The sequence below is a fragment of the Callorhinus ursinus genome, unplaced genomic scaffold (assembly GCF_003265705.2).
Source record: "Callorhinus ursinus isolate GAN/ISIS: 27379988/994484 unplaced genomic scaffold, GSC_fseal_2.0 scaffold61, whole genome shotgun sequence".
In the NCBI taxonomy this organism is placed as follows: Eukaryota; Metazoa; Chordata; class Mammalia; order Carnivora; family Otariidae; genus Callorhinus; species Callorhinus ursinus.
Genome location: NW_027397123.1, coordinates 329255 through 350795, shown reverse-complemented (window position 1 = coordinate 350795; position 21541 = coordinate 329255). Strand labels below are relative to the sequence as shown.

At 53.9% G+C, this 21541-nt stretch overlaps 2 protein-coding genes across 12 annotated transcripts in view; one reads left to right on the top strand and one right to left on the bottom strand.

Moving 5' to 3' along the window:
* The window catches only part of CUNH19orf47 (chromosome unknown C19orf47 homolog), a 34127-nt gene extending 31180 nt beyond the window's left edge, over positions 1–2947 (bottom strand). For 6 of the 9 annotated variants that reach the window (XM_025854281.2, XM_073885385.1, XM_025854275.2 and 3 more), the window contains exons 1-2: positions 2797–2885; positions 1336–1438 (exon numbers count right to left, since the gene is read on the bottom strand). The gene's annotated coding sequence lies outside the window, so the exon portion shown is untranslated. Of the gene's footprint in view, positions 1–1335; positions 1439–2796; positions 2886–2928 lie in introns of those variants that run through there. The other 3 variants (XM_025854277.2, XM_025854282.2, XM_025854276.2) reach the window with 2 other exon arrangements.
* A 95-nt stretch (positions 2948–3042) lies between these two features.
* PLD3 (phospholipase D family member 3) lies at positions 3043–21071 on the top strand. Of its 3 annotated transcripts, XM_025854273.2 has the most exons (13): positions 3078–3192; positions 12667–12699; positions 13596–13687; positions 13783–13857; positions 13954–14096; positions 14563–14746; positions 16116–16236; positions 16314–16441; positions 17668–17868; positions 19095–19234; positions 19659–19824; positions 20367–20466; positions 20566–21071. In XM_025854273.2, the coding sequence occupies exons 3-13, from the start codon at positions 13661–13663 to the stop codon at positions 20751–20753; spliced, it is 1473 nt and encodes a 490-aa protein (XP_025710058.1). In that variant the 5' UTR covers positions 3078–3192; positions 12667–12699; positions 13596–13660; the 3' UTR covers positions 20754–21071. The 3 variants fall into 3 exon arrangements, with proteins under 3 accessions (XP_025710059.1, XP_025710058.1, XP_025710057.1); XM_025854274.2 differs by lacking the exon at positions 12667–12699 and having other exon boundaries at positions 3043–3192; XM_025854272.2 differs by lacking the exons at positions 3078–3192; positions 12667–12699 and adding an exon at positions 12908–13050.
* The last annotated feature ends 470 nt before the right edge of the window (positions 21072–21541 follow it).

The following is a 21541-nucleotide window of genomic DNA, read 5'->3' as shown; positions in this document are numbered from 1 at the left end:
AAGCAGACTCCCCACTGAGCAAGGAGCCCCAGGACCCTGAGATCATGACCTGAGCCAAAAGCAGACGCTTAACCAACAGAGCCACCCAGGCGCCCCCTGGCCCCCCATTCTGATCCTTCTCCCTCACCTTCCTCTGCTTGCTCCACAGGGAGCAGAAGACCCCTTCTGCTCACCATCCCACTAAACGCCCCTCCCTGCCCCCATTCTGTTGGTACAACCGAGACGGTATGAGAATAAGGACTCTGGAACCAGACCACGGGGTTCAAATCTGGCTCTCTACCACTTCCTAGCTGCGTGGTCTCAGCAAGTTCCTTCACCAGTCAGGCCTGGTGTCCCCATCTGGAAATCGAGATGGTACAGATGTTACTTCTCTTGGAGGACGGCTAGAACGCCAGATGAGCTTCTATGCTCGGAGTACCTGAGGCAGTGCCCATGTACCCTAAGAGTCTGGAAGCATTGGCTGTTCTTACCTCTCAGGCCTCCTGTCTTAGCCTTTCCTCCGACTAGGGCTTTGCGTGCCTCCCGGTTTTCCCACGGAGGCTCACCTGTGCCTGGAATGCTTTCTCATCCTGTCCTCCTGGCAAGCTCTCCCTCACTCTGTTTGGCTGTCACCCACTTTGTGAAGCTTTCCCAAAGTCCCCAAATGTGAGACTCTCCCCTCTGCCTCCAACGGGGGTTCATCCTGGCCTTCTCTGATGCTGCTGTTGCGTCTCTTATTGATAAACAGGACCACAGACATCACTCTGACCCGCACTTGACTCCTAAGATCTACTTTGCCTTCTGGATTTTGCCACTGGACAAAGCCAACACCACCAGCATCTCTCCAAGGACAGGGCATGGTGAGGCTTCAATATATCAGACAGAAAGACAACATGTCACATACCAAGCACTGATTATGCACCAGGACCGGAGCCAGGCATCATGCTGACACCTCACAACCTCCTCATGAGGGAGGACTATTATTAGCCCCATTTTAATCGATGAAAAAAAAAAACAACTCATCGAGGTACAGTCATCTGTCAAATGCCACATTTACCAAGTGACTTCACTGGGATTCGAAAACAAGTTCTCCCTGATCCACTGCCCAGTCAGTAACTCTTGTCGAAAGTTTACATGCCAGGCACTGAGTATACACAGCTCAGTGTCTCTCACAACCACCCGGGGAAAAAAAGTTAAAATGATCCCCATGTTACAAATTAAAGTGGCAGGTCCAAGGTCACACAGCAAGGAACTATAGGGCCAAGTCAGTCCAATGCCTATGACTAACACTGGCTGAGGGATTACTACAACCCAGGCGCTGTGGTCAGTCTCTGCGAGGTGTCAGTTAATGCTTACCAGAAGCCTTTGGGAACTGGTATCCTCTCCCTACAGCTGCAGAAGTCCCCCTGCTGGACTCAATTGCCTCTCTCCTCCATTAAAAGCCCATCTCCAGCACTTTCTAAACAGTGAAAATTGGAACATTAATAATAATAGCAAATGACAGTTCCTAAAACTCAAGCAATTACCATGTATCAGACTCCCTTGCTAAGCCCTTGAAAGGCTTGGATCTACATCCTGACTTTACCACTTCCAAACCCCGCCCCTGGGGGTCAGGGGTTACCCTTAACCTTTCTGGATGTCACTTCCCTCAAATAGAAAACAAGAATAATAGGGGTATCTATTCTTAAAATGGTTAGAGGGATGAAGTGAGTTCATAAACACCGAGTCCTTAAAACAATGCTGGGCAGGTGATAAGTGCTATGTACATATGCATTAAATAAATCAAACTTCGGTGAGCTAGAGAAAGGGTAGGACAGTCACTGACCTAATGTCAGCCACATGCAAAGTGTGAGCAAAGAACAGAGTATAACTTGACAGTGCCCGTGGGACCGTGATATTCCCTTTTCAATTCTCTTTCAGCTTCTGTCTACAATTTAAATAGACTATTCAGTTTCTGTTGTATTTCAGGTTACGTTTTCCTTCTTTTCACGGCCAGCAATGCTAGTTTTCCATAAGTACGCCAATACGAAATTTCCTTCTCAAATTAACTGACTGGAGGAAAAATGCATCAGTGATTTTTAAAGAAAAGAAAAATCTAAATCTATGAGATCTGGCAAAATTGGTCAAACAGTAAGTGGCAGGATGTCGATTTGCCCAATTCCAGATTCCGAGTTTTTCCTATTGCTGTCTCTGAGCTTCCTCCTACCCTCTACTTCCCCGAAAGTCCCAGCTACACCAGTGACTCCCAGAATCATTATCATCATAGTCCCAATACAGTGAGCTCCTACTCAATACTGTGCGAAGCCCTTGTGCTAAGGGATTTACACGCACATTTCATCAGCATCCTCACAACGACCCTATGGTATAGAACTACTAACCCTCATTGTATAGATTAGGAAAATGAGGTCCAGAGAGGTTCAGGCATAGGCCTACTCCCACAAAGCTGGGCTGGGACTGGAACCGAAATCGGCGGGCCTCCAATGGCACGCTCCCACACCCAGATCTTCCACGCCAAGCGCAAACATTATCATCGGTACAGTACTAATAATAATAGTATACTAACGAAGTGTGCAGTGTGCTAGGCGCTGAACTAGGGTCTCCGACATGCACGAGCGGACCTCTCACTCTAAGCCGTAAGGAGGATGCTACAGTCAGATTCTGGCCCCCATTCTACAGAGGAGGAAACTGAGGTTCAGAGAAAGAAGTCGCTTGTCCGGGCCGCAGAGCGTCGCCGAGACTGATTCCAGAACCAGGACACCATCCATCCCCTCCGCATCCTGCCCGGTCCCACCACCCCGTCCGTGGCCCGCGCCTCACCTGACCCTCCGCGCCCGCGCCCACACGCGCTGCCCGCCCTCCCTCCCGGCAGCTCCAACTGTCAGACCCTCCTCCCTCGGCCCGGCTGCCCTCCCCGGAAGCACCGCCCTCGCCACCGGAAGCCGGACCCACCAACCGGCGGCCGCTCTGGCCCGCCGGACCGCCACCAGCGAGAGTTTGGTCGCAACTGTCACGTGACCTCCCTCTGTCTCCCAGGCGCTTCTCTCCGCCCCGCGCTAGCGAGGAGCGCGGCCAATGAGAAAGGCACATGCCTAGCCCCCGTCGTCCCGCAGTCCTGCCGGAGTGCGCCTGCGCGCGGCGGGGGTGGCCGGGCGGGGCTCCAGCCTGGAAGGTGCCTGCGGGGCTGGGTCCGGGAGTGGGAGACGTGGAGTGCAGGTACTGTGCGATCTGGGGGCGCGGCGCCTCTGCTACCCTCTTCGTGTCGTCCTTCCCTCTGTAATGCATTTCTCCCCTTATGTCATCCAGTGTCCTTTTATGTAGCCATCCTCCCCCTTATTTATGTCGCATCCCGGTTGAATGGTCACCACTCCACTTCTGTCGCCATCACCCTATCTATGTCGCTGTCAACCCCCTTAATAAGCTTTCGTTCTAAGCCCCCGTTGCCACCCTACATTGCAGCCTTCCCTCATTACGCCGCCATCGCCTTATGTCGCCTGCGCCCCTCTTTTGTTGCTATTTTTCCTTTATGAAGTCCTCACTTCTTCTAAGTCGTCATCATACCCCCGTTCACCTGCACACGCTCCTGTCACCAAATCCTTAAATTGCAGTCACGCTTCCCTAATGTCATTTTCACCCTTTATGTCTCCGTTCCTGCCGTGTCACCTTTGCTCCTGACTCTCACTGTCCATGCCTTACATGCGCCTAGTTTTCCCCATAAGGAGCCACTCTGCCTTCCAGTTGTTTTTTTTTCCTTCCACGTCTCCGTCATTTTCCCGTGTCACCTCTCACATACTCACCACTACATGGGCTACTAGAGCCTGTTCCCTGGGGTGTGCCAGATCCCCAGCTCTACCGTGAAAGCTCTGGGTAACCTTGACCACCTGATCCCACGTTCGCAATCTCAGCTTCCTCAGCTGTAAACCGCACACAAGGACACCTATGTCAAGGATGATTGTGAGGATTCTGCGAGTTTATTCTTGTGATGTGTGCAGCTTGATGTGGTGATTTGGGCTAATAATGTTATTAACCATGTCCCCCTCACCCTCATGCAGTCTGCAGTCACCTTCATCACCTCTTCATTGTCACTTGCCCTCAGCAGCCCTCTTCATTCCCATGGCGCAGGTACACTCCCTGTATCATGATACCCTCTGCCACGGCAACCACCCCACGCCACCCCACGTCACAGTCTCCCATGTTCTCATCTCTGCCACGTCACCCCACCTGAGGGGGTGGCCCATCGGCCATCGCAAACCTTGCTCGGGTAAATACTTAACCCTATCTCTACGTTGATGGATTGAGTGGTTCCCCCACCCCCAAAATGAGAGCATTGAGCTGATGCTATAGCGGGAGTCCAGGAGTAGTGGGGGGGGGGCTAGCTAGCTTAGACCCAGATTCCCTTGACTTCTAGAATCGGGGGTACAGAGAGATGAGGCAGGTCCCAGTACACCTCAGTCAAACCTCAGCAACCCTGAATGCTTGGGTAGAGAGGTCAGTATCTTATTCACTCAGCTTACCTTAGAGAGGCAGTGTGGGACAGTGGTTAGCAATGTGTGCCTGGGAGCTGGAACCCTGGTTCCAATCTTGGTTCTAGCACTTAGTACTTAAATAGTTGCATGGCCTTGAGAGGTGGCTTCACGTGCCTGTGCCTCAGTTGTTGCATCTGCAATATGGGAATAAAAACACAGTTACTCATTCAACAAATATTTACTAAGCATGTTCTACATGCCCAACACTGCTAGGCTTGGGGGACACAGCAGTGAACAAAACAGAGATCCCTGGCTTCATGGAGTTTACATTCTAGCAGGGGTAAGAGACAACAAGCGAATGGGTAAGTAGATTCAATGATGTACCAGAAGAGGGGTGGGAATACATGGTAAAGGTCACAGTTTGTTTTTTTGTTTTTTTTTTAAAGATTTTATTTATTTGAGAGAAAGAGCACACATGAGAGGGGAGAAGATCAGAGGGAGAAGCAGACTCCCTGCCGAGCAGGGAGCCCGATGCGGGACTCGATCCCGGGACTCCAGGATCATGACCTGAGCCGAAGGCAGTGGCTTAACCAACTGAGCCACCCAGGCGCCCAAAGGTCACAGTTTTAAATAAGGTGGTCAGGGAAGGTTATCTGAGATGGTGCATTTGAACAAAGACCTGAAGGAGGGGAGAGAGTGATGTGGCTCTATGGGGAAGGGCATTCTAGGCAGAGAGAACAGCAAGGAGAGAAATGCAAGGGCCCTGAGGTCGGGGCATACATTGAATATTTCAGGAATAGCAAGTAAGCCAATGAGGGAGGAGAGGAGTGGGGGTGAGGTCAGAGGAGGGAGGGGGCAGATCATCTGAACTCATGGGCCACGGAGAAGACTTGGCCTTTACCCTGAGTGAGGCGGGAGCCACGGGAGGATTTGGAGGAGAAGAGAGACTTAATCTGATGTGATAGGAGACAGCAGCCGCAGCTCCAGAACTTCTGCCAAGAATGGATTGGCAAGAGCCACCTGGTTGGAAGGAGAGCCAGAGTTGTCCTCTTAAAGCTGCACTCACATATCCTTTATATTTGGAGAAAGCTTCCAACGTCCTTCTCAAAGACTGGGAGGGAGAGGAGGAGGAGATGTTGGGAGAGTTTCTGAGAAGCCAATGCCACCTCTGGGTTCAGGTGCTATTGGGGGCAGGGCGGGGGGTGGGGGTGGGTGGTAGTGGGCAGCCACAGATCTACAGATGATAAATAACACGAGAGGCAGCTGTCTACACCCGGGACCCCGAGGCAGCTCGGGATCAGATCCTGGCTCCACCATTCCTAGCTGTGTCTTTTTGTGCCCATGACTTGACTGAGACAGCCCCGCGCTGCCCTCTGGGTCTTTAGTTTTCTTATCTGTTACATGAGGCTAAGAAAAGGACCAGTGTGAGAAATTAAATACGTAAGGTGCTTCCAGCAGCTGTTGGCTCAGTAAACAAGGAGCTCTGCCCTCTTCCGGGGAGGGGGCGGGGTAAGGAAAAGACATTCTGCCTTATTTTATGTTCATGAGTTGGTTCCACATCATAGTGTCCCGGAACAGAACTGAGCTCTGGGTTCGAATTCCATACCGACAAACTAACGCCGTACAACCTGAGCAGAGATTTCCCCGACCCCTCCTGCCTCATCTGAAAAATGGGGCTAACAGTGCTTTGCCCCCAGATGTGCGGGGGTGTGGTGGTATTTTTGAGCTGATAGATCAGCCAATTTCCATTGTGATGCTGCTCTGCCCCTCCCTTCTTTATTTTTCCCCAAAGCGCATACTCTATGTTTCACTCCTCTATTGTCACCCCCAAGAGAATATCATCTTTACTAGGATTTTTGTTTTTTTCTGTTTTGTGCTGTATTCCCGGTGTCTACACAGGCCTTACCAGCAAGTAGTCACTGAACAAATACTAGTCGAATGAACAGATGAATGAATTGAGCACCCGCCATGTACCATCCCTATACTGGGTGGTACTGGGCACACAGCAGTGACTGAGACAGCCATGTGCTGCCCTCATGGTTTTCACAGTCCAGTGGGACAGACAGCCTCATCACCAGGCCGGGCCAGCCCAGAGGGCTGGGATTGGGGAAGCATAGGCAGAAGGGTCAGGGCTGGGATGGAGAAGCTCAGGGACTGTTGGAACCCAAAGCGGGGATTCTGGACCAGCCCAGGAGTCAGGAAGGGCTTCCTGGGGGAGGGGGCACAGGAGCTGATAGGAATGAGCGACATGAAGAGAAGAGAAAGGTGTGCTGGGCAGGGGCAGCAGCTGTGGGCGTGTTTGGTGGTAAAAGTGTGGTTTCAGTTCAAGGAACCGAAAGATATTAAATATGGATGGGATCTAAAAGATGGTGAGAAAGTAAGCCGAAGAGGTTATTAAGGGGAGATCATTCAGAGCTCTAGGAACCACACTGAGGATCTGAGACTTTGTCCTGAAGACACCAGGGGCTGGTGGGGGACATAGAGAGGTTTTTGAGCAGGAGCGGGTTGAGTTTGATTTAGATGGAGGGGGAACTAGAAGGGTTGGGTGGAGGTTGGGAGCCAAGGGAGGTGGCAGGAGTGGGGACCCAGGTGGGAGAAGGCAAGTCGAGGCTGTGGAAGGGAGGAAAAAAAGGGGTGTGTGGGAGAGACCCTTAGGAGGTCAAGTGGACAAGTTGTGGAGGGTCCAGGATGAGGTCCAGGGCTTCGGGGCAATCCGGGAGGGCTTTCTGGAAGAGGTGACACACAGACTGAGACCTGTGGGATGGATAAGACAGCTGTCCTTAAAAAAAAAAAAAAAAAGCTGTCCTTGAAGTGGGGACCAAGGAGAGGAACAGGTCTGGGAGAGATTTTAAGGACAGTTGGGGACATGGTAGATATGAGGGGCTTGGGAACCCGTGGGGAGAAGCATCTAGAAGGCCATGGGACTTCCAAAGCTGAAGTTCAGGGAAGAGATGAGAGCTGGAGAGAGCTTTGGGCCCTAGAGGACATGGTAAGAAGTTTGCCCTTTGCTCTGAGGGCAGTGGGGAGCCACAGAGGGGTTTTGAGCAGGGATGAAACAGCTTAGTTTTTGAGTTCCAACTCAGAAATATTCACCAATCATGATGTGGTTTTGTTGTTGTTGTTGTTGTTTTGTTGTTGTTTTGACCAATGTAATTGTTTTTCAGACCCAGCATCTTCTCTCCCTAGGAAGGGCACCTTCTAGGGGTCCTTTGAAATAAAGGTTCTACTGCTAAAAACCAAACCAACAAAGAAAGTTTACAAAACCAGTGCTCTGTTCTGTTTTCTGTAGACTTGAGCTCAGACAACTGATTGTTCAGTCCAAAAGGGTCTGCACAATCAAGTGAAAATCAGCTCCTTTTAAACACATTTCTGTTTTGAACCATATGAAAGGTCCCTAGGTTCGTAAATGTTTCCTGTGGTGCAGTCTGTGTGGTATTTCCACAGCTCTCTCAGATGGCTTGAATCAACCTTAAATTGACCTTGAACTTTACTCTCAGGCCGAAAGGCCATAATATGCACCTACCCATCTGCTCTGGGCTTAGAGCACATGCCGGTTATCATTGTGTATAAAACAAATGTCACTAGGTCTAGAAAGACCTCTATGAAAGTCTCTTCTCCAAGATTCCCATTCTACTGTTCCATTTCTTCTGTTTTCAACAAATATTTATGGAGTGGTTATGATGTGCTGGGTACCAGGGAGTAGAGAAAGAAACCAAACACAGACTTAGCTTTTTAAGGGACACATTAAGTAAGGGACACATAGATCTCACCAGCAAGCTTGTTTTGGGGGTTTGCTAGTCTGCCTGTCTGCCATGGATGGCTTCATTGACTCTTCCTAGCAAATATAAGGTTGACATGTTCGTCCCCTCCATTGGTCTGAGGATGAAGGTAAGGCTCAGAGAAGGGAGGCTGTCTAACACACGGCTGAGATAAGAACCCAGGGGTGGTGGGACTCCGAGATCCACCCCCTTAAACCATTCAGAGATCCCCCCCCCCCCCCCCCCCCCCCCCCCCCGCAAGCTGAGTATGAGATGATCCCCATTCTATAGATAGGCCAGCAGGGCTGAGAGAAAGCCCCATGCCTGAGGTCACTCAGTAAGAGTGACAGGTGGGATTTGAATCCTGGGTTCTGCAATCTAAAGCCCTGCTATGAAGGAAGGATCAAATCTCCCGCCCCCACCCAAGGGTGGGGTGTTCAGGAAACTGTGACCCAGCACGTGTCTCAGAAACCCAGTGGGTTTTGCTTCCTCCTTTTTTGTGGGCTGTGGTATCACACCCCAAGGCAGGCAGGGCATAAGCCAAGGGGCCGGGGATATCCAGGCTGGGAGGGGCACACTTGCTGGCAGAGATGCATCCCATGACCAAAGAAGCAGAGCATAAGGACCAGCCTGGGCATTGCCCTGGAGCCCCATGGGGGTTCTAGGTTACTGGGAACACAGGAGCTGAGCTGAGGGAAATGCCAACCCTGTTAGCCTGGCTCTGTCAGTCCAGCTGCCCATGCCCACCTTCGATTTCACCCTGCCCTGTGCCCCCCAGGGACCTGGGGACGGGGATGCTGGATACTTCTCCAACTGAGGCCATAGTCTTTTTCTGGAGACTGATGTGGAGGAAGGGGCACCCTAGCTAGGAACCGGAGCCTCATAATTTCATTTCCAAAGTCCTATGTGCATTAAAAAAAAAAAAAAAGTAACTAAAGGCCTACAATGGAAAGCAAGCATCTCGCCGTAGGGGTGGCTGGGGAAGGGGGAAAGGGAGCCTTTTTTTTTTTCTTTTTTTGGCTGTCAGGATCCTAGATACAATCACATTTATTGAGAACCTCTTGTGTGTCCATTCTATATACTTGATAGATATTAATTCCTTAAATATTATATGTTCAAAACACAGACACACACAGTTTATTCATTCATTCATTTAATTTCTTTCAGCCTTCTCCCAAATTTGCTCCTCCTCAGCCTTCCACAGCTCAGCTAGTCACACACACACACACACACACACACACACACACACACGTCCCTCACGCAGCCAGACTCGGAGTCTGCAAATACTATATTAGTTCCCTGCGGCTGTTATAACAAACCACAAACAGGGTGGCTTAAAACAACTGAAAATTATTCTCCCCATTCTGGAGGCCAGATGTCCAAAATCAAGGTGTTCGCAGGGCCATGCCCCCTCTTGAGGCTCTGGGGGATCCCTGCCTCTCCCAGATTCTGGTGGCTCTGCCTCCCTGGTCACGTGGTCTTCTCTGTATCTTCTCTTCTGTCTCTTAGAGACACTTGTCATTGGATTTCGTGCCCACCCAGATAATCCAAGATGATACCATCTCAAAACCCTTAATTTAATTACATCTACAAAGACCCTTTTTCCAATTAAGGTCACATTCACAAGTTCTGGAGATTATGGCCATGTTGGACGTATCTTTTTGGAGGCCACCATTCAACTGACTGCAACACCCAAGGCAGGCAGATCATGTCTCTCCTCTGCTCAGAACATGCCCATGGCCCTGTCCTCCTCACCACAGTCCAGGCAGCCCTGCACAATTTGGTCCTGTCACCTCTCTAACTCATCTTTCTTTCCCACTGCCTACCCCACTACAGACACATTGGCCTCCTGGCTCTTCCCTACCCAAATCAGGCACATTCCAGCCTCAGGGCCTTTGCACTGGCTGTTCCATCTGCTAGAAACACTCCCTGAGAAGTCCATGTAGCTCCCTCCCTCCTCTCCTTGAAGTTTTTTTCTCAGGTATCCAGGGAGTCTCTCCCAGACCTCCTTAATTATTTTTTATTAAAGATTGTTTTTAATTTACTCATTTGAGAAAGAGCACAAGCGGGGGTGGGGGGAGCAGAGGGAGAGGGAGAAGTAGTTTCCCTGCTGAGCAGGGAGCCTGACATGGGGCTCGATCCCAGGACCCCAGGATCATGACTTGAGCCAAAGGCAGACTCTTAACCAACTGAGCCACCCAGGCGCCCCTAGACCTCCTTATTTAAAATTGCAAACAATCCCAACCCACCCCTACCCCTGCCCCGCTTCTCTATGGCATTTATTACCCTCTAACATATAATTACTTACTATCTCGTCTTTTGTCTTCCCTGGTGTCTGTTTTGTTCACAGCGGTATTTCCAGTGCCTAAAACAATACCTGGTACACAGATACTAAGTATGTGTAAAATTAACAAACAGCCTTATAAAAAGTAGGTACTATTGTCACCATGCCCATCTTACAGATGGGAAAACTAAGGCACAGAGTCGTTGTCATTTCTCAAGGTCAAACGGTCATATAAGGGCTGAGGCTCATATTCAAATCAGGCATCTGGCTCTGGAATCCCAGGTATTGACTGCCTTGCAATCTAGTCCAGTCTAAACCACTTCTCCAGCACTAGTTTTTTTTGTTTTGTTTTGTTTTAAGATTTTATTTATTTATTTGATAGAGACACAGCGAGAGAGGGAACACAAGCAGGGGGAGTTGGAGAGGGAGAAGCAGGCTTCCCACAGAGCAGGGAGCCGGATGCCGGCTCCATCCCAGGACTCTGGGATCATGACCTGAGCCGAAGGCAGATGCTTACCTGACTGAGCCACCCAGGCACCCCACTAGTTTTCTTTTTAAACACCTTAGGGGCATTTTGATAAAAAAAAAAAAAATAACAAGTTTAAATTAAACCTGTTAAGTCGCCATACAAGTTGGAAGCCTAAAGGTCACTAACAATTTGAATGAACTCCCTCTACCTTCTTCCTATTTGTGGTGTATTCGTGGGCATCTGTGCCCTACCTCTCCCTCAGTCTTGTTTTTGCTCATTTTATCTTCCCTAATTTTACATCACCTGCAGTTCCAACCCCAGATTTTTGTTGGTACTCTCTAGTGGGGCTCGGACCCACGACCTGGGAGACCAAGAGTCGCTGGCTCTACCGACTGATCCAGCCAGGCCCCTCTCAGCCCCATATTTTTTTTTTAAATATTTATTTATTCATGAGAGACAGAGGGAGAGAGAGAGAGAGAGAGAAGCAGGCTCCCAAGGAGCAGGGAGCCCGATGTGGGACTCGATCCCAGGATCCTGGGATCATGACCTGAGCCGAAGGCAGACGTTTAACCGTCTGAGCCACCCAGGCGCCCCAGCCCCATATTCTTAAATAAAACATTTCTCACCAAGGCGTTCGCCGGTCAATGGAAGGCAAATGTTTCCTGCCCCATGCCTCCCCTCCCCCACCTGGCAACCCTGCGGTCAGCCACCTCTAAAACTGTTATCATCTGCTTTTCCTGATGACCTCTGGAATTCCAAATAACCTTGATCTGTTAACATTTCTTGCTGGCTCCATTTGGCCCATCCCCATTTGTACCTCTACAGTAAGAGGAGGGGATCTAACTCTGCTCTGCCCTTGCCAATCTGGGATCGGACCTTGTGGGGGAAGGGGTTTCCAAATTATCCTTTCAGATCTAGGCTGGATCTTCCGGTGAGGGGAGAACCTAGCTCCCTTTCGGAATTTTCTTTTTTCTCCCTTTTAAAAAAAATCACAATGCGCATGCCCGTGGGACGCGGCAACACCTGTGTTGGCTTAATAATTATTCCTTAACCTGCAGAGATGGTTTTTTTCCTCTACTTTTCTGTAAGTCGCTTATATCGCACAATTTTTTTAAAAAATAGGCGTGCAATAAAAAGCAATCCTCACCCACCCCAAATCCCACTCTCAAGGCAACCACTTCTGACGCTGTCGCTTCTCTCCGTGATAAGCCTTTTCTGCAGTTAACAGTTGACTTCCTGCGTCGACGGAGGGGAGAGCGTGCTGCCCCTAATTTTGACTGGGAGAGGTGGGCGGGGAAGGGTTCTTCAATTCGTTTCTCCAGCGGTGGTCTTAAATCCTACTTGGGAGATACGAGATGGGAAATGGGAAATCTTGTTTATCCTTCCAGCCAGAGCCTGGACTTGAGAAACCAAATTTTTTAAAATCCCTATCAAAATATCAGTTGGCTTTTTTTAGGAAATCAAATACTGTTAACCAAACAGACAACAGCAGAAAAGCCACCGTCTCTTTCCGCCACCCCGCTCTAACCCCCCCGCAACCCCGTAGCTTGGGTTGTCTTCGGCTGATTTTATTCGCTACACCTAGAAATCATATCATTCAACCTTGATCTCTCCGTTTTATTTTATAAGGATTTTAAAAAAATTTTTGAGTAGAGTTGACATTTATTTTATACGTTTTTTAACAATTAATTTTGTTTGTTTATTTTTGACTAGGTAATACATGCCCATGGTACAAAAATTCTCAAGGTTTGTAGACAAGAAAGATGTGGGGTTCCTTTTTCTCTTTACCCGCGGCCTCCCTACCCCACACTGGGGCTCTGGGGGTTGGGGGGGTGGCAAAGCCCATCCCCCAGCCATGTACTCTACCCACCCCCGCCAGGTTGGCGGGACCGTATCTGGGGGACCCCGGCCCCCCTTCTCCCTGCGGTGATTCCGCGCGGCCTGCGCACTGCGCAGACTCCCCGCTGCAGTGGGCGGAGCCCCGTCTGGGCCCGCCCCCTCCTCCCTCCCGCCCCTGCTCAGCCTGTTGGGGCAGTAGCTGGGGCCCCGCGGAGGTAGCAGCTGCCGCCTGCGGAGTAAGGCCGAGTCCCCTTCGGGGTAAGGTGGAGGAGGATGGCTAGGGGGATGGGCTGGGGACTGGCGGTGAGGCCCCGATAGTCCCGGGCTCCCAGCTTGAGCTGTCTGGTGGGTACCTGAGGGTGATGGCAGAAGAGCCACCTGGAAAATGCTCCCTGGGTGGTCTCCGGCTTGCGAAAAGCCAGGTGAAAATTGGGGGCTCCGCTGACCCCATCCAGAGTTGTCTTTTGGGGAATGTCTAAATTAGAGCTCGGAGAAGGGAAGACGCTAATGGGGAGCAGCGTGAGCATTAATGAGCAGTGTGGGCGCTCGGGGGAGGGGGGGCAGGGTGGGCAGCATAGACTGATGGGAAGAAAGCTAGACGTTAGACCTTAAGGGATTTCGAAATCCCTGCTGACCAGCGGTCAGCTTCCTCCTTTTCGGGGTGACGGGCCCCATGCCAGTGGCCCCCGTGATCGGGGACAAGGAGACCCAATGGATCCCGTGAGCCCAAGACTAATCTGCTTTCCGTGACGTTCCCCTAAGTCCCAGAGCACCCCCACAGTGCCAGCTTTTGTTCCCCACAGTTTGGAGACCCTGACACACCCACTTTCCTGCCTGGGCTCAACATATCCCCTGGCTGCCTGGCAAGATGAAGCCTAAACTGATGTACCAGGAGGTAGGTGGATCTGGGGCCCAGTGGGATGGGGCTGGGCGCAGTGGACGCCCCCGCCAAGCTGCCCTTTCACCCCCTCTACCATCCCCATCCCCCAGCTGAAGGTGCCTGCAGAGGAGCCTGCCAGTGAGCTGCCCATGAATGAGATCGAGGCTTGGAAGGCTGCAGAGAAGGTAGGAGTCCACAGCCACCCTCAGCCTGTCTCCATCATGGGCTGGGCTGCCCGCCATGGGCTGGCTCATCTCCGCCTCCTCCCCCCCCCCCCACAGAAAGCCCGCTGGGTCCTGCTGGTCCTCATCCTGGCGGTTGTGGGCTTCGGTGCCCTGATGACTCAGCTGTTTCTATGGGAATACGGCGACTTGCATCTCTTTGGGCCCAACCAGCGCCCAGCCCCCTGCTATGACCCCTGCGAGTAAGTTGAGGAGGAGGAGGGGGACCTCAGAGGGTGGCGGGAGGAGCCCTGCCAGGCGCGCAAGGGACACTTAACACACTGAGCAGGGCCTGCGCTGAGCCACACCCTCTGCCATCGCCCAAGTGCATCGCCACAGGGTCTTCCCTCCATCCCCAACCCCTTCCCCCAACACTGTTCCAATGACAGCCACAGCATCATTCTTTGTCCAGATCTGTCAACAGATAGTCACACACAGACACACAGCATCATCCGTGACATTTGTGGACACACGCACACACACACACAAATCTACGTACACAGTCTTCCTTCTGCACGTCTAGACAGACAAACGCACAGAGAATCGTGAATACAGGCACACACAGATACATCATCTTCCATCCTCTGTGGGCAGACAGGTGAGCACTCACATTCCAGCCAGTTGTCTGTGGCCCCCTGTGGCTGATACCACCCCCCTTACCCCTCCCAGAGCAGTGCTGGTGGAGAGCATTCCCGAGGGTCTGGACTTCCCCAATGCCTCCACGAGCAACCCCTCCACCAGCCAGGCCTGGCTGGGCCTGCTCGCCAGTGCTCACAGCACTCTGGACATCGCCTCCTTCTACTGGACCCTCACCAACAATGACACCCACACTCAGGAGCCCTCTGCCCAGCAGGTACCTGGCAACGTGGGCCCTGGCTGACAGCAGGAGGGGTGGGGGTACCTGGGGGTGGGGGTAGGGTGGTGAAGGGGGCTCCCCTGCAGCCCAGGAGATGGGTGGGCACATGTCACACAGCGGGTGAGACACAGGTGATTGAAAGCAACTGTCTTCGCATGGCCCTCTGGACTGGGGGCGTTTGTCACGGTCATCTGGAGGCCTCTGAATGTCAGGGTGTGGGTTTGCTTACGAGGCATTAGGCTGACAGATGTGCTCACCCACAAACTGCCCCAAAACCCTGTCACCCAAAGAAATGGAAGGAGCAGGGTGAGTAACAGCCCAGCCTCAAGCCAGTCTGCCGTTGCTCAGCTGTGTGACCTTGAGCAGGTCACCTTACCCCCTCAGCCCTCAGTTTCCTGATCTGTGGAATGGGGCCAATATATAGCAGTTGCCCTTCTGAGAAGAAAACAGGCCCATCCGTGCAGATGTCAGCTCAGCATCTGACATGGTCAGCCTTGTCAAAGCGTTCGCCTTATATCCTTGTTACGGTGTGCGGGCACGCTTTTTAAAAAACAGAAAACTTCAAGATGCGGAAAAAGGAACAGCCTGGGCGGATAGCCCCTTCCTTGCAAAACACACTGAATTTGTCCCTTCTTTTTTCCTCCCCCCTGCTGCCTCTTTTTGTCAGAAGTGGGCTTAACATTTAGTAAAATTGTGGGGCTCCTTGAGCACCGCCTGAGAAAAAAATAATTACGGAAGTTAAAAATGATAGGAGCGCCCACTCCCTGCTGGCTCCCACTGGAGTGGCTCAAAGCACAAAGCACAGCCATAGGAGGCAGGTGATGTGGGTTCACATCCCATGTCACCCCTGAGTTCTCCAGTGCCCAGTTTTCTCCTCCGCACCTCGGCCCTGCCTCATCCGTGAAAGTGGTGAGAAATCGGTGAGTTCAGATGTGAAGGGGCTTAGGGGGCCCGGCTCACAGTAGGAGACAGGGAATCCTTGGCCGTTATTGGCCTCATCAAGCCTCAGCCGTACCTTCCTGGACCCCCAGCCTGTGCCATGGCCCCCAGCATCCTGCAAGGTGCTTGGAGGCCCCTGCAGTGCCAGGCATTGATGCTTCCAAGGCAGGATCTTGGGAAGGTTCCTGGCAGGACAGGAGTGGCAGGGAGGCCCTGGCGGGGCCCAAAGCCCCAGTAATTAAAACAGATGAAAGGTTTTAATAGCCTATAAAGTCATCCCTTGGTGTGCAGGCGAATGGAAAGCCTGTTTACTTCTGATCGTAAATTGAGATCCAATAGGAAAACAGCCTTTTTTTTTGGTGGGGGGACTGCCTGGGGTTGGAGAGCTGGCCGGCCCAGCCCCTCAGAGGCTGTCCCCTCTCTGCAGGGTGAGGAGGTCCTCCGGCAGCTGCAGACCCTGGCACCTCAAGGTGTGAAGGTCCGCATTACTGTGAGCAAGCCCAATGGGCCCCAGCCACAGGCCGACCTGCAAGCACTGCTGCAAAGTGGTGAGCTAGGGGGGCGGCCGGGGATGGGCTAGGCCCAGGGCTGCCCGCACCAGCTCCTGACGAGCTGTTTGTTACAGGTGCCCAGGTGCGCATGGTGGATATGCAGAAGCTGACCCATGGCGTCCTGCACACCAAGTTCTGGGTGGTGGACCAGACCCACTTCTATATCGGCAGTGCCAACATGGACTGGCGCTCCCTGACCCAGGTCTGCCTGCACCCTGCCCACCCGCCCTCCCCGGCGGCTCCCTAACCCCCGGGACCCCCAGCCTCCAACCACACCCCTCTTCAGTCCCAGAGTCTTAGTCTCTGCAGTGGCTTCATTCCTACCTCCAGCATGGGCTGGGCTGCCCACCATGGGCTGGCTCATTGCTGCCTCCTTCCCCCCCCCCACCCACAGAAAGCCCGTTGGGTCCTGCTGGTCCTCATCCTGGCGGCTGTGGGCTTCGGTGCCCCGATGACTCAGCTGTTTCTATGGGAATACGGCGACTTGCATCTCTTTGGAGTGCATCCCCCAAATCCAGCCCTCACTGCCTCCCCCCTGCTCATGGAAGCCCGGGGTTTGCTCTGATCCCTGATGACAGCCACCAGCCCCTCTGCAGGGCATTCAAGGCCCTGTCCACCGGTTGGCCCTTCATTATTCAGTTCCTTGAGTGCCTGCTCTCAGCCCAGGCCTGTCCTGGGTCCTGCTGGGAACGTGGTGGTAAGCGATGGATCCCTGGGAACCACCAGTCCGGTGCAGTGACAGGCTGGTCACCGGGCAGTGGCAGCCCAGAGGATCAGGATGGGGGACCCAGGCCAGAGTTTCAGGGAAGGTCTTCCAAAGGAGGTGACAATTCACATGACACCTGAAGGATCCGCCAGGATTAGCACAAGACAGGAAAGAAGGAACAGCTTAGGCAGTGATCATTTATTGACTCAACAAATATTTCCCAAGCCCCTAATCTTACCAACTCTTGTGAGGAGATGCTGAAGACACAGCCATGGCTGAGACATCCCCAGTGCCTGTCTTCACAGTCCAGTGTCACCAGAGAGAAAAATGAGGGAAGGCCAAGGGACCCTGAAAGCCCAGAGGAATGCCTGACACACTTGGGGCTGTCAAGAGAGGCTTCCTGGAGGAGGAGGCTGTCAGCCGAGACCTAGGAATGAGTAGGAGCTTGTTCTGTGGAGGGTAGAAGCAATAGCTTCCGCAAAGGTTCAGGAAACCTGGCTCTTCGGAAAAACCAAATGACTTTTACCAAAACTTGGCCAGGTTTTAGCCTCGAGTCAAGTTCACACCCATCCCAGGACTTCAGTTCCGGTGGTAGTGGCAGGGCGCGGGGGGATGGGAGACTGAGGGGCCAGGGACAGGAAGCGGGGAGGGGGGCCGTGGGTGTTCATGTCACCCATGGGCACCAGGCCACCACCCCAAGGCTCAGCACCGCCCTCCCACAGGTCAAGGAGCTGGGAGTGGTCATGTACAACTGCAGCTGCCTAGCTCGCGACCTGACCAAGATCTTCGAGGCCTACTGGTACCTGGGCCAGGCGGGCAGCTCCATCCCAGCCACCTGGCCCCGGCCCTATGATACCCGCTACAATCAAGAGACACCCATGGAGATCTGTCTCAATGGAACCCCTGCTCTAGCCTACCTGGCGGTGAGTCTTAGGGAGGAGGGGCCGGGTCACTCACAGTCTCTGTCCAGCCCTGCCCGGTGATGGGGTGGGGGGAGGGTCCCGACCACTCACCCCCACTCACTCTGCTTGGTCTGGGGCTGGGGCTATGTCCCAACCTCCCCAGGCCTGGGTTTCCTCTCCACAGTGGCGATAATGATGAGCAACCTTTACGGCTAATGGGGAAGTCCGGCCAGGGTTTATGCACGCTGAGCCCCTAGTGAAGCCCTGCACTGTCTGGTATAGCTGCATTCGGCTCTTTTCATTTTAAGTCAGTTAAAATTAAATATCACTAAAAGTTCAGTTCCTGAATTGCACTGGCCCACATTGCAGGTGCTCGGTAGGCCCAGGGAGCAAACGGCTGCTGTGTTGTGCAGTTATAGAACGTTTCTGTCACCGTGGAAAGTTCTCTTGCCCTGTAGACAAGGCGCTGCTGTTTGCAGCTCTTGATATTGCCCCTGCTTGGGGTGGCCAATCTGGGTTCCCTTCTGTCCCCCCCAAGCGAGTCACCTGGCCAAGCCCAGAGTCACTGTGGAGGGCCCCAGAAAGGCATGGATGCAGGGACGCATGACTCATTGGGGTGTTTTGCTTCAGTGGTTTTGCACAGAACATTAAGGGTTCCCCCATGGTCACTTCCCCTTTAGAGCTTGAGTTTGCTCATCTGTCACGGGGATGGAGGGTAAAGGGCCTGGTGTCGAAGGAGTGCCATTCGGGTGGGCTGTGAGGAAGTCGGGGACACAGGTAATCACGGGAGAGGTGCTTAAACCTGAGCGTGCATCAGAAGCACGGGGAGGGCTGGTTAAAACCCAGATCCCTGAGCCCTACCCCGGCACCCTGGTTCAGTAGGCCCTATGCAATGAAGCCCAAGAATTTGCAAATCTAACAAGCTCCAGGTGACGCTGCCACTGCTGGTCCAGGACCCTTACATCCAGAACCCCTGTGTTAGAGCGTACATTCTGGAACCAAACAGCCTGGATACAAATCCTGGCTCCATTTGTCAGCTGTGTGACCTTAGGCAAGTCACTCACCCTCTCTGAGCCTCAGCTTCGTCGCCCATAAAATGGACACGGCAATCATCCTCCCCCTCCTGGAGGCTATAGGATTCAGCGTGACCCGCAGGACCTGACTTGAGACAGACTCTCCATACGTGGGGTCCGTGGTGATGGCACCCTTGGCAGGGCACGTGTCTTGACTGTCCCCTCACCCCCCAGAGTGCACCCCCACCACTGTGTCCCAGCGGCCGCACCCCGGATCTGAAGGCCCTGCTCAACGTGGTGGATAATGCCCGGAGTTTCATCTACGTCGCGGTCATGAACTACCTGCCCACCATGGAGTTCTCCCACCCGCGCAGGTATGGCTGCCTCACGGACAGGGCTCGGGGCAGGGACCCACCATGAGTGGGAGGGGGAGTGACGAGGCCAGAAAATAGGCAAGGGGACAAGGCAAAGGGACAGATGGCGGGAAGCCACAGGGAGAGGTAGAAGAGACGGGGAGGGGGTCTAAACACTCGAGACAGAGGAAGTAGGGACAGAGAAAAGGACGGGAATCCTGGGGGTGGGAGCGGGGCAGGGGACTGGAGGCCGGAGGCCTGGGGTGTGGGGTTTCCCGAGTCAGGGAGCAGGGTGTATGGGCTGGAGACAGGATGAAGGGCTTGGGGGCAGGAATGGAAGCCAGAGATAGGGCGGTCTTGGGGTTTAAGGGTGCCTCGAAGCTCAGGGTCAGGCCATAGGTAAAGCTGCCCTCCGAATCCGGCACCCCCGTCCCCGAACCCCAAGGTTCTGGCCTGCCATTGACGATGGGCTGCGGCGGGCTGCCTATGAGCGGGGCGTCAAGGTGCGCCTGCTGATCAGCTGCTGGGGACACTCTGAGCCGTCCATGCGGGCCTTCCTGCTCTCCCTGGCTGCCCTGCATGACAACCACACCCACTCCGATATCCAGGTGGTAAGCACCCACCCCAGACCCGCCCCTCGGCCCCAGTGCAGGGCGATGCCCAAGGCGCAGTCCTCATGGAGCTCACCTGTCACCTGACAGGGCTGACTCCGAGGGACAGGGCCCTGCCACGATGGGGAGACCCTGAGGCGGGCCGGGATGGCGGGGCACGGGCGGAGAGGGCAGGGCCCAGGTAGAGGAGGCATCATGGCCAGGATAGGGGGTCCCAGAGGAAGCCTCTGCCCCACCTGCGGGGGGATGGGGGGGCGGTGGTCAAGGAGGACTTTCTGGAAAAGGAGACATCTGAGGCGAGACCTATGGGACGAGTAGGAACCATATGAGAAAGAATGACAAGTGAGGCGACGGGGTCTCCCCTTTCAGCCGGTGTTACTGGTACCCCCTCCACTGGGCCCCGCTCTGGCTCCAGTGGGTCCGGGGGAAGCAGCTGAGTCCCCGGTCCCGCAGACCTGGTTCGCCTCCCCAGCCCGGACCCCGGGGCTTCCCCGCCCCCACCCTGCAGCTCACGCCCCTTCCCGTTCTCCCCTCCCCCGCAGAAACTCTTTGTGGTCCCCGCGGATGAGAGCCAGGCCCGGATCCCATACGCCCGTGTCAACCACAATAAGTACATGGTGACCGAACGGGCCACCTACATTGGTGAGTGTCCCAAGCGCCACCAGGGGGACAGGAGGAGAAGACTAGCACAGCTCTGGGCTCTGACTCTCTGACCTCCCCCCTCCAACCCCCCCCCCCCAGGAACCTCCAACTGGTCTGGCAGCTACTTCACGGAGACAGCCGGCACCTCGCTGCTGGTGACGCAGAATGGGCGGGGTGGCCTGAGGAGCCAGCTGGAGGCCGTTTTCCTGAGGGACTGGGACTCCCCTTACAGCCACGACCTTGACACCTCAGCCGACAGCGTGGGCAATGCCTGTCGCCTGCTGTGAGGCTCTGGTCCGGCAGCCAGGCCGAGGCCTGCGAGGCCCCCCGGGGACCCAGATACCCTGGGTCCCGGCCCCTGTCCCCCATGCCCCCCGCTTCTGTGTGCCCCGTCGTGGCTCACTGGCTCGCCCCTGCTCTACCCACCTCTGTCTCCGTCCCTGCCGGCCTGATGCTGTGGCCCCGGGACCCAGCCCAGCTTGGGGGAGGGATCAGCCCCCGAAGAAACGGGGGTGCATGCTGGGCCCGGCCCCCTGGCCCACCCCCCTTTCCAGGGCAAAGAGGGCTCCAGGTTATAATAAGAAGTAAATCACTTGTCTGTACAACTTGGGCCTGACTGAGTGATATGAAGTGGGGCGTCAGGGTAGGGCACAGCTGACGTGCTCCTCTTGGTGACACAGTGTTTGCAGAGCCCTCAGCGTGTTGACCAGTGTGGTTTGGGCTGTCCTGAGCCCACAGCCTGTGCTATGCCCTTAGCATGGATTTGGCATGTGCTGAGCACATAGCATGTGGCTGGCATGTGCTGAGCCCCAAGGGTGCAGTGCACATGAGCCAGGATGTGCTGAGCGTGTAGCGCGTGACCACATGGGCTGGCGTGAGCTGAGCCTTACATAGCCAGCATAGGGTAGTGTGTGCTATACATCTAGCATGTTCCCAGATGGGCACACTCTGAACCATCACCGGCTCCCAGGGGTGGCCTCGCATGTTCCAAACACCTGAGTGTGCACCAAGCATGAATTTATGCCTGCCAAGGGAATTCACACTTAACCATGACCCAAGCGTGGGTGAGGAGGGC

What these genes read in the sequence shown, in the direction of transcription:
- PLD3 (XM_025854274.2), top strand. Translation starts at nt 13,661, where the DNA reads ATGAAGCCTAAACTGATGTACCAGGAG. An exon ending in AGGAGCCCTCTGCCCAGCAG is followed by an intron (nt 14,747 to 16,115) that starts GTACCTGGCAAC and finishes CCCTCTCTGCAG; the next exon opens with GGTGAGGAGGTCCTCCGGCA. An exon ending in GCAAGCACTGCTGCAAAGTG is followed by an intron (nt 16,237 to 16,313) that starts GTGAGCTAGGGG and finishes TGTTTGTTACAG; the next exon opens with GTGCCCAGGTGCGCATGGTG.